The following is a 12,367-nucleotide window of genomic DNA, read 5'->3' as shown; positions in this document are numbered from 1 at the left end:
CCTCGTCAAGTCAACAATTTGTTAGACTCCCGCTATCTTTAGATGCAAGTGTCCTTCAACTGAAACATTTACAGGAGTTAATTATATCAACTTTAATAATCACCCGTATTATAATACAAGGCTTTTTCTATACGCGCCAACGCGCGTATTTTCATTAACTATATCAATCATTTTAATTAGGGTAACGTGTGTCACACGATAACCCTATGTGTCGTTTACAACACTTTAGCACACTAAACCATTAACATACATGTACTTACCGGATTTACGATCAAGCCTCGAACCGAACACCAATCTTTATCAAGAGCGTAAGGTTTAAGTCCAAGCATGGTTCTCCCCACCATACTTGAATCTCTTAAACCAAGGCTCTGATACCAACTTGTAACACCCTAGGTACTAAATTACGGTTTTATATGAAAATACCACAATTAGATGTGTAGTTAAGACCACACATATTATATAATTGCGGGTTTATTAAAACTTTTAACAAATCATAAGTTATTCAACATAACTTAATCGAGTTCGTTGTTTAACATTTACAACGTGGCAATGTGCGGAAACGTGTATCTATATCGTGTTCGGTTCTTCGTTGAGCTTGATCTTCTTCCGGCATCCACAAAGTACCTACATTTCATAAAAACATGAAATGCTTTAGTCATACGTGATTTAAAACGTATTTAAACAAGTCCGGGAAGCAAAACTAATCAAAAATACATTTTTGTACAGGGTCCACCGTAAATTACGGTGGCTACCGTAATTTACGGTAGCCCCTGAATGTTTATTCCTCCACCGTAAATCAGGAGGTTCATGGCGTAAATTTATATGGCCTACCGTAAATTACGGTAGCTACCGTAATTTACGGTGGCCTCTGCAGAATTCTCCAAGTTTGCCGTTTTCTAAAATGGCAACGTTCATAACTTTTAATCCGTTTGTCCGTTTGACCTACCGTTTCTTCCTACATGATTGTAATTTGATCCTCCACATTATGGAGTCAAAATTTAACATCCGGATTAACAAAAATTTAGACTTTTAAGTCTTCGGCTTTTTACCCTTTCTACCAAATTTTGACCCGTTCGCGAATTTTATCAAACAAACATGTTGTTTGATTCTAACTTCTCATCACTACCATATTGTTTAACATATTAGACTCAAATCACGGGTTATTATATATTCTTTAACCCATTCTCTTACTTGGATGCTTAATTGACCCGTTCCGGGTATTTAAGCATTTTCAAGCCTAAAAACGCTTTCGAATGCTTCTATATTTATTCTAAGTATTTACCTAATCATAGAACTCGTTTCCAAACAACTTGTAAAGGTTGTTTGCTCGAATTAGCCAGCAAGGGCGTTTTGGTCGATTATGTTCTTTTTACTACGAAAGACTCTCTTTCCATATATTCGACCAAAATAGCATTTTAAACTACGACATGACTATGCATACCTGGCCCGGATCAACAAGTAGACCCGATTTATAAATACCTTGCTTGTTAAATCGCTAAATAAGAGCGATGCGAATATCCATTGGATTTCTATTCCTGTAAGCATATAACTCGACAAAAGATTATTAGTCAATATTGTCAAAAGGTGATGTCTACACCTTTTGACCCGTTTGGCCGAATTGACCGTTTGTCTTTTCGAGATGATATTTATTATCATCTCAAGTACATGACCCGCTCCGTTTAACACGGTACGGTCATTTTTACTTATAAACCTTTTTATTACCACTTTCGTCATAATATGACCGAATTATCAATTTACTTCCTTTTTAACCATTATTATGGTTTCTCTCATCTTGGATTATCTAGTTCCGTACGCCTACACGACGGAACATCGTATTTTAATTGTTTAGTTATTCCATTCGTTATTTATACGCTAAGGGAATATTACACAATCTAAGACTAGTGTAAGCTATACTTACCTCGCATCCCGCATACGCCTTTCTTCTCGTGCTTGATTCATTTGACCCGCTTCCTTTCCAAGCCTCTACCTAGCTTGTCAAGCGTTAAACTATCATCATAATTCGTAAGATGGTTATATTAGTCATCATTAATTATGACTATTCCATCTTACATGTTTTCTAACACAATTACCATTCGATCTTATTAATGGTCGGTTTGACTATTTAAAAGTCAAATCACCAATTTACACATATGATTGCACTATTAAGTTCACAAGACTCAGTTAGGCACATTATCAACACTTAGTTCTCATTTAGGCATTTCAACAAACACCTAATGTGCATGATTTTACATATTTATAATCAAGTTCATAACTTGTTATTTTTACCAAGATTTTTAACATCTTTTACAAGGCAATCATCTAATTTATAGTTCAATATCAAAATTAACCTCATAGAATTCAAATAACACTAATCTACTCACCATGGTTCTAGTGTTCACCTTGTTTCTACAAAACCCACTACACACACATGGTGGATGATCATGAATTTCATAGTTTAAACATTAATTCAACAAACTAATGACTAGGGTTTACTCCTAGACATGATTTCATTACTATTTCACCCAAATAACGATCATGCAAACTCAAATCTCAAATCTCATGTGTTCATCCAAATTTGAGATGGAACCAAAGTGGGAATTTTGACATACCTTACGATCCCTTCACTGAGGTGATCACTAGTTTGTGCTCTGATTTCCATTTAGGTTCGATTCCCCTTTCCAATTTGTTGATTTGTGCTTGTTAGGGTTTGAGTAAGGAACCCTCCCTTGGCTCCTGTGATTGTCACGACCAGAACACACACTTTAAGTGTGTGTTTTGGTGTTTTAACTCTTGTTTTATTAAAACAAGTTTCCCACTTGGCAACATTAGCCCCTCATGTTTTATTTTGATCAAATGAAGCTATAACTCACCATTAGTCAGTTAATTAAATGCTTCTAACTAGGTTAATTATTCCTAGTTACTTTGACGTGTTCGGGAAGTTATAACCTGTTATATTTTAAGTCCCGTTAATTTGGGCTTTTTATACACTTTGTTTTCCCAAAGTATTTATTCCCCCTTTTAATTAATATTAGGTTTATTTATTTAAGTCCTAATATTTACCGGGTACATTTTCACCACTAGCGGTATTTTACCCGTCGTTAATGTTAACGTGGTTTGATTACCAAACCCGTTTTTGGGATGTTACAAACACCAGCGTTCAGCTCCAGTGATCAATGCACCGCCAGCAAAGCGTGCATACACAGGCCCTCACCCACTCTGCCTGACATGTTCGTATCATCATCCAGTGGGTCTAGCTTGTCGTTTTTGCGCTCACTCCAACCTCTACGGTCATTTCACTGCCAACTGCCGTTATGGTCCTCGCCAAGCCCCAGCTCAAGCTACTGTCAACCAAGCTCTACTCCCTGCTCCTCAAGGTCAACCAGCAGCTCCCGCATCAGCGGTCAATGCTAGAGTCTGCTTTGCATGTGGTGACCCTAACCACTTTGCTAACAGATGTCCGAACAGGGTAGTCAAGCAAGAGCCCCAGCTACAACAGCAGCCTCAGCAGCAGCAGCAAGCAGCCCATGCCCGAACTTTCAATATCAATGCCCGCCAGGCTCAGGCGGATAACAACGTGGTTAATGGTACGTTCCTTGTGAATGGTATTTATGCATCATGTTTGTTTGATACTGGAGCCGATAACTGCTTCGTGTCATTTGAATTCGAGAAGCTCCTTAGTCGTAAGCGCTCTTATCTGACCTCGTCATTCGAAGTCGAAGTTGCTACAGGGAGAACTATTGTTGTTAACTCAGTACTCCGTGATTGTACCCTCGAACTCAACAATCACATCTTTCCGATCGACCTTATTCCGATGCAACTCGGAAGTTTTGTGTCATAATAGGCATGGACTTTCTTCGTGAAAACCATGCTGAAGTTGTGTGCTTTGAAAAGATGATTTGATTCTCGCTCGCGAATGGTGATCTTCTATGTGTTTACGGTGAAACAACGTCGAAAGGTCTCAAGCTTATGTAGTGTATTCAAGCCAGCAAGTATCTCCGCAAGGAATACCGAGCCTTCTTGGCCAACATCGTAGTAGCGGAGAAGGGAAAGAAAAAGAAAGTTGAAGTTAAAGATGTTCCAGTGGTTCGTGAATTTCCTCAGGTGTTCCCTGACGATCTTCCCGGACTACCCCCAAGTCGTGATATCGACTTTCGTATCGACCTCATTCCTGGAGCTAACCCCGTTGCCAAAGCCCCTTATCGACTCGCTCCATCCGAAATGCGGGAACTCTCGAACCAACTCCAGGAATTGCTCGAAAAAGGCTTTATTCGCCCAAGCACCTCTCCTTGGGGCGCGCCAGTCCTCTTCGTCAAAAAGAAGGACGGGTCGTTCCGAATGTGCATCGACTATCGGGAACTGAATAAGCTAACCATCAAGAACCGATACCCCTTGCCCCGAATTGACGATTTGTTTGATCAGCTACAAGGTGCAGCGTGCTTCTCTAAGATCGATCTACGTTCAGGATATCATCAACTACAGATTCAGGAGGAAGACATTCCAAAAACCGCTTTTCGAACCCGTTATGGCCATTACAAATTTGTTGTTATGCCCTTTGGTTTAACCAACGCACCCGCGATTTTCATGGATCTGATGAATCGCGTGTGTAAGCCTTATCTTGACCGTTTCGTCATTGTGTTCATCGACGATGTCTTGATCTATTCCAAATCGAAAGCCGAACACGCACAACATCTACGTTTGGTTCTCGAGTTACTTCAGGGGAACCAACTCTATGCCAAATTCTCCAAGTGTGAATTCTGGTTGGAGGAGGTTTAGTTTCTGGGTCACATAGTGAATAGTCAGGGTATCCATGTCGATCCTGCGAAGATTGAAGCTGTCAAAAGCTGGATTACGCCTAAGAACCCGTCAAAAGTTCGTTCTTTCCTCGGACTAGCGGGCTATTATCGATGATTCATCGAGGGATTCTCCAAGATCGCTGTGCCGCTTACCACTCTTACCCATAAGGACAACCCTTTTGTGTGGGGAAACGCACAAGAGACTGCCTTTCAAACCCTCAAGCATATGCTGTGCAATGCACCGATTCTTACACTGCCCGACGGAAGCGACAACTTCATTGTCTACTGTGATGCTTCTAACCTTGGTCTCGGCTGTGTTCTCATGCAGCGAGACAAGGTTGTAGCCTATGCATCTCGTCAGCTCAAGATCCACTAGAAGAACTATACAATCCATGACCTCGAGCTAGGCGCGGTTGTCTTTGCATTGAAGATTTGGCGACACTACCTGTATGGCACTAAGTGTACAATCTACACTGACCACAAGAGTTTACAACACATCTTTAATCAGAGAGAGCTTAATATGCGTCAACGCCGATGGGTAGAACTTCTCAATGATTACGACTGTGAGATTCGTTATCACCCAGGCAAGGCGAACGTGGTTGCTGACGCTCTCAGCAGAAAAAGTTACGTGCTCAGTACTCGAAACATCCAAGCACAGCACAACCTCGAAACCCTCATCCGGGAAGCTCAACATGCTTGCTTTAACGAGCGTACATTGAAGAGAGAAAGGATCTATCACGATGGGGCTCAGTTAGTAAGCAAACCAGATGGGATATTCTATTATCTGGACCGAATCTGGATCCCTAAGCGGACTGATTTGTGAAAGATTATCATGAATGAAGCCCACAAGTCCCGATATTCTATTCATCCTGGTGCAGACAAGATGTACCAGGACCTGCGTTATAAGTACTGGTGGCCGGGTATGAAAAGGGATATCGCTCTGTACGTTGGAAGCTGTTTAACTTGTGCAAGAGTCAAGGCTGAACATCAAAGACCTTCTGGCTTACTCGAACAACCGCCGATACCTATATGGAAGTGGGAGAGTATAGCTATGGATTTCATAACGAAGCTCCCGCCCACGCCATTAGGTCACGACAGTATTTGGGTCATAGTCGATCGTCTAACGAAATCAGCCCACTTTTTGCCGATACGAGAAGACTACAAAGTGGAACGACTAGCCCAAATCTACACCGACGAGATCATTCGTAATCATGGTACGCCTCGTGACATCATTTCAGACCGCGACGCTCGGTTCACTTCGCGATTGTGGGAAACGTTTCAAGCGGCCCTTGGTACGTCGCTTAACCTGAGTACTGCATTCCACCCTCAAACCGACGAACAGACTGAAAGAACGATCCGTACTCTTGAAGACATGCTCCGAGCGTGTGTTATAGATTTTGGTGGTAGTTGGAACAAACACCTACCATTAGTGGAATTCTCGTACAATAACAGCTATCATGCCAGCATCCAAATGGCACCTTTCGAGGCTTTGTATGGTAGAAGATGTCGATTGCCTATTGTGTGGCACGAGATCGGTCATTCGCAACTAACCGGTCCCGAGATTCTACAAGAAACGACTGACAAAATCCACCAGATAAGAGACAATTTGGTAAAAGCTCAGAACAGACAGAAAAGTTACGCCGATAAAAGACGCAAGCCCCTTGAATTTGAAGTTGGTGACTACGTACTCCTAAAGGTATCACCTTGGAAGGGTGTAGTCCGATTCGGCAAGAAAGGGAAACTCGCGCCTCGATATGTTAGACCTTTTAGGATTCTGGAAAGAATCGGAAAAGTCGCCTACAGACTCGAATTACCGGAGGAACTCTGTAACGTCCACCCGACTTTCCATGTCTCTAACCTCCGAAAATGCCTTGCTGATCATGATCTAATCGTACCACTCGACGATCTTCAGGTCAACGAAACGTTACACTTCGTGGAAAAGCCTGTCGAAATCATGGATCGCCAAACCAAGCAACTCAGGCGCTCTCGCATCCCAATCGTGAAGGTCCGGTGGGAAGGCAAACGAGGCGCGGAGTTCACTTGGGAACTCGAAAGCGACATGAAGGCCAAGTACCCGCAGTTATTTAAATAAATAGATCTGAAGCATCAAATTGGTAAATCACGGTGTCGTGTAGCCTTCGAGCCTAATTTCAGGACGAAATTCCCTAAACAAGGGGAGGCTGTAACATCCCGTGTATTCGAATGTCAAAGTCAAAGTCAAAGTCCAAGTCAACTTTGACTTTCTTTGACTGTAGATAGTCGATTTTGTGTTTTAGTTGTATTATGTGGAGTAAGTGTTGTAATCAGCAAGAATCGAAGTAATCGAATGTGTTTTAACGCGAACCGATCTACGACTGTGAATGATAGGAAGTAACAATGCGATAAAGTTAACCTAATCAGTAATCAAACCGATCTAACAATCAATCGAACTCGAGACTCGAATTATGCGAATTGTGGTATTGTTATACGTGTGTGTGTGCCTTATGTGTTACTTGTGCGTGTTTACCTTATGTTTGGTGTGGTATTCAAGCAATCAAATCGAAAATCGAATCGAAACTCGAAAGGCAATCGAATTTAATCGAAACCGACAACGAAGTATGACTTATAGAAGATTGTATGTTAGATATAGTGGTTGGGACTAAAAGTAATTTGATTAGGAACTCTATCGAAATCGTATCATCGACCATTGAAATCGAAACGTCGAAAATCGTCACAAAATACTCAAAGTGTGTGGCGGATCGAACAGGAAGCATCCTGATCGAACAGGCCAGCCGATCGGCTAGCACCTTGCCAGCCGATCGAGCTGCCCACTCGATCGGAGTTCCCAGCCGATCGGCTGCCACTTTCCTCTTTTAGAAGCCTATAAATTGGGCTGTCATTGTCATACTTTCCATTTTTGGAAAGCTCTGACCGAACCAGCTATCTTCTTCACCTTTTCTCAGATTTCTCTCAATCCCGGTAAGTTTTCACTCTAATTCTTGTACGATCTTGATCATTACTTGATTTTACACCTTTCAATCTTTCAAAACTTGGATTCTAACCGTGAAATCACCAAGATCTAAGTGTTCTTGTGTGATGTCATCATGGTGTTCTTGAAGAACATCATGTGTTGGCCTCATTCCACTATGATTAGCTTAGATCTAACCGATTTCCACATAAACAAGTTAAGATCCACCATAGATCTAAACATTTTCATGATGTGAAGGATTGAAAGAAGGATTTCCAACTTTCTTTCAACTCTTTTACACTCAATGCTTTCAAATCAATCGAAACGGAGCTTGAACCGGCTAACCAATCCTTCTAACAGTTAAGGGGTTCAAGATTCGGATTCTATATACAAGGTTAACCCGATATCGGTTAAACTCTAAACCGACATTCCAAACCGTTCAACCGGCCGGACTTGGGTGATTCCTGTTCGAGCCAAGGGAACAGGTAGGAACGAAGGTTATCATAGTTCAACACGTTGTCAAGATACCTTGAAAGAATGACAAATAAACAAACAACCAAGTGTTAGACGAAAGGCCGACCAGGTCAGAAATGCTGGCCGAACGGCTAGGCTGTCGAACAGCCCAGCCGATCGGACATGCCAGCCGATCGACCGGGCCAGCCGATCGGCTAGCACATGGTCCCACACTCCCAAACTTTTGAAGTATAGTGTTGACGAAGTAATGTTCAATCGAGTGGGTCACGGTATGGGACGTGATATTTAAAACTATTTTGTAATAATAGTTGTTATGGAATTCCTTTGAACAATCTGTTTCGCTCAGTGCCGCGCCCCGATGATTCCGCCATCGGTTGGGGTGTGACAGTGGTGGTGGTCGACGACAGGTGAGAGTGGGAGGTGGTGGCGGCAGGTGATGGCAAGTGGTGGGTCTGCAATTTTGAAGATGGTGGGGTATTTATTTTAAATTAATTACATAAATTTCCTTAAAAAACGAAATTACAAAAATGCCCTCATGTGCCTTGCACATGATCAGTTTTAACAAAAAAAATTAACAGGGTTTGCCCTAAAGGACATAAGGTGCAGGATTTTGAAACATTAAGGACAAAACTCATCAATTTTAAAGGTAAAGGACAACGCCTGAAAGTTGGGACAAACATAAAGGACAAAACTTGTAATTTACTCCTCTTATTATATTTCACTCTCAACATCTCTATACTCTTAACCTCTTTATACTCTCAACTTCTTTATACTCTCAAAATCTCTTTATTTTCGATAGTACATCGTTGGATGGAGACTAAGGATATCGCGTTAGTCACGAATTGGGTGGATACGTTCGATCTAGGATTGTCCTCAGATCCGCCTCAATGTTGGAATAGGGTTGGGTGAGAATTTTCGTGGAAGAAATCAAATTTTAGGAAGGTTTATGCATCTACGAATTAAATGTACACATTTTGAGAGTTGTTATGTCATTACGTTGAACCGAGATGAAGAGCTTGCTACGACGCATACGGAGTTTGAAGCACAATACGTAAGGTCGTTTGATCACGTTGCGGCTTGGAGGATTTTGAAAAACCGGCTTGTGGGCTCTTTGACAACTTCTGAATGGGTAAGTACTGAACCAGTAAGAGGTCTGAACCATTAAGTTTTGAACCAGTAAGAGGTCTAAACCATTAAGAGTCAGTATAATGCTTAATTGTTCAGACGCAAATGTCTGACCAATTCGGATTAGAGGTCTTAACCATTTACTCTCAGTATAATGCTTAACCATTTAGAGACGAATGTCTAAGCCATTTAGACATCTGCTCGCGAAACAAACAGTCTGAACTATTAAGTGTTGAACTAGTAAAAGGTCTGAACCATTAAGAGCTAAACAAACACTTCCTTAGGTAACTTTTTCGTACCTTTATTATATGCATTTATTATATGTACACCGCTATAAAAGCATGCATGGTGTTGTTTGCAGTAGATTATGTGATGGTTTTTAATGATTCTGCGATATTATATTATATATAATTATTCTTTTTATAAAACTAATTAAGTTTATAAGGTTATCTTTATGATTTTGTAAATTAAATATAACGAAGCGAAGCGTTACCGATTGAATTTCATCAGGAGGAAAAATTGTCGCAAGCCGCGAAGCACGTGCTTGCGTGTAACTCTTGTTTATTTGATAGTTGAATTTGAACCTTTGTTGTGGTCAAAATAAAACTGCAATGGGTCAAAGTAGAGGTGGCAAAATGCGTAGGTTGGGTTCGGTTGGTTGTTTGGTCCGTATGGGTTTGGGTTAGAATGGGTTTAGGTTAGGATAGGCCAATTAAAAAAAAGGTTAGGATGGTTTTGTGCCAGGATAGGTTTGAGTCAGGCTGGGTATCAAATGTTCTACAACTTTTATTGCAGAACATACAAACTTGACTCGTAATGAGGTGAATGATAAAAAAAGGTTTCAAGAACTTCAACATCATATTTGACGATTTTATCATCAAAAAATTAATTAACACAACAGCTTAAATGAATTACCATATTTGTTCACTAAAAGTAACCACCAAATTTCATGAACTCAATAACACAAAGAAAATATTCAAGAATTTAGAGATCAAAACCCTAATTGTAACTAAAATCAATCCTTCAGAAATCTGCTTGCATGATTTTCAACTCAGAAAACTGATCAGAGATAACTATAACTGATCAGAGATAACTTTTTTTTAAATTGTTATTCAAATCTGATATCTTTCTGTCTATGGTTTTTTTAAAACTAGTATTACGACCCGCCACAATGCGGCGGGGATTCTTTAGTTATAACTAAGTCGATTTAGGACCCGCACGTTATGTTGAACCTGTCAAACGGGAAAAAATAGACGATGTAAAAACGTTCACCCACACACGCACGTTGCGTCGTGTTAACTCGGAAAATTTAGAACGAAACGTAAAAACGTTAAACCAGAGACGCACATTGCGATGTGTTAAGTCACAAAATTTAGAACGAAGCATAAAGCGTAAAATTTGCGGAAAATGAAAACAATAAAGGAACAAAGTTGAAAGTAAAAAGGTTGTGAGAATATATCGCAAAAGATAAAAGGTTTTGGGTTAAAAGTAAAACAAATAGTTTTTGGTTAAAAGTAATTTATGAAATACTTTTGAGTGAAAAGTAAAAAAAAAAAAAAATCATATTTTTTTAAAAACCGCCAAAGCCAAGGTTACAACAACCATATGCATAACCATTTTTTCTTTGAAAAACCCCCAAAGCCAAGATTACAACACTTCACGATATATGAAAAGTAAGAGACCAAAGTTGCAAAAGATGAAAAGCTTTGGGTTAAAAGTAAAAAAATATCAAAGTGCTTAAATCGCAAATGATGGAAACTTTTGAGTTAGAAGTGAAAAATCAAATTAATCAACGGGGTTAAATTGTATAAGATGGAAACTTTTGAATTAGAAATGAAAAATCAAACTAATCAAAGGGGTTAAATTACCAAAGATTAAAACTTTAAAGTTAAATTGTCAAAGATTGAAACTTTAGGGTTAAAAATAAAAATTTCAATTTTTTTTTGAAAAACTCACAAAGCTAAAAGTACAACAACCTTATGCATAGTTATGTTGCTAATTTATAAGTTTTTAATTTGATGTTGAACTTCAACTAAAAGTTTGGGATTTTTGTATGTAAAAACACGTTTTATGATCAGGATTTGTACAGCAATACCTGAAATCGATGTGAGACACTGGAATCGATAGAGAAGATGATACAATAACAGTGTAGGTCTTCGATTTGAGTGGTGTAGGCGTGAGTTTTTGATTGAGAGAAAACAATTTTTGATGGGAGTAAGACAACCAGATGTGAGGAAGAGTAGAAGATGACTAAAACATAAATTGTCCTTCTTTTGATTCCCGCAATGCCTTTTTTATATTTTATAAGATTACCCATCCTGACCTGTGAAGAATATTTTCTCAACCAAATCAACCCATGACATTATAATAAGAGAGCCCAAAGTTAGGCGTACGGGTCATAATTGCCAGGTCTAGGTCAAAATGGGTGCATAATCCACTTATGGTATGTTTGGCAAAAGTAGCTGGTGGCTAGTGGCTAGTGGCTGGTGACTGAAAGCTGATAGCTGGTGGCTGAAAGCTGGTAGCTGTAGCTAGTAGCTGTAGTTTTTTAGATATATTTGGTGTTTGGCAGAGTAGCTGTGTCACACCCCGATTTCCACGTGTCACCGGTGGGCCCGGTGTGGGGTACAGTGACGTAGTTGGCATCGTCATAGACAATCAACACAATATAATAATGCACAGCGGAAGCAGAATAGATACATTTCAACTTTTAAATAAATTGCAATAATAAATATCACAGTAGTTGAAACGGATCCACAGGCGGATCAAAAAAAAAGTAAGATAAAAATAGTTCAACAGATATTTGTCGTCCAAGCTTGCGAGACTATAGTGGACGCTCTTAGGAAACAGCCAGCCTATTTTCGTATAGTACCTGCACTTAACCTTTTGGGAAACAAAGCTAAAAGTACAACAACCTTATGCATAGTTATGTTGCTAATTTATAAGTTTTTAATTTGATGTTGAACTTCAACTAAAAGTTTGGGATTTTTGTATGTAAAAACACGTTTTATGATCAGGATTTGTACAG

The 12,367-nt window shown here is 39.8% G+C and overlaps 1 protein-coding gene across 1 annotated transcript in view; it reads right to left on the bottom strand.

The window, feature by feature from the left end:
* Nucleotides 1-567: 567 nt before the first annotated feature.
* Nucleotides 568-12,367, bottom strand: part of LOC110907622 (uncharacterized mitochondrial protein AtMg00810-like) — a 32,006-nt gene continuing 20,206 nt past the window's right edge. The window contains exons 2-3 of the mRNA XM_022152574.1: nucleotides 1,480-1,535; nucleotides 568-624 (exon numbers count right to left, since the gene is read on the bottom strand). Of these exons, the coding sequence (XP_022008266.1) occupies nucleotides 568-624; nucleotides 1,480-1,535 (113 nt within the window). The remainder of the gene's footprint in view (nucleotides 625-1,479; nucleotides 1,536-12,367) is intronic.

This window comes from Helianthus annuus, chromosome 14 (assembly GCF_002127325.2).
Source record: "Helianthus annuus cultivar XRQ/B chromosome 14, HanXRQr2.0-SUNRISE, whole genome shotgun sequence".
Taxonomy (NCBI): domain Eukaryota; kingdom Viridiplantae; phylum Streptophyta; class Magnoliopsida; order Asterales; family Asteraceae; genus Helianthus; species Helianthus annuus.
The sequence above is the reverse complement of the archived record's forward strand: the minus strand, read 5'-3'. Positions and strand labels throughout refer to the sequence as shown.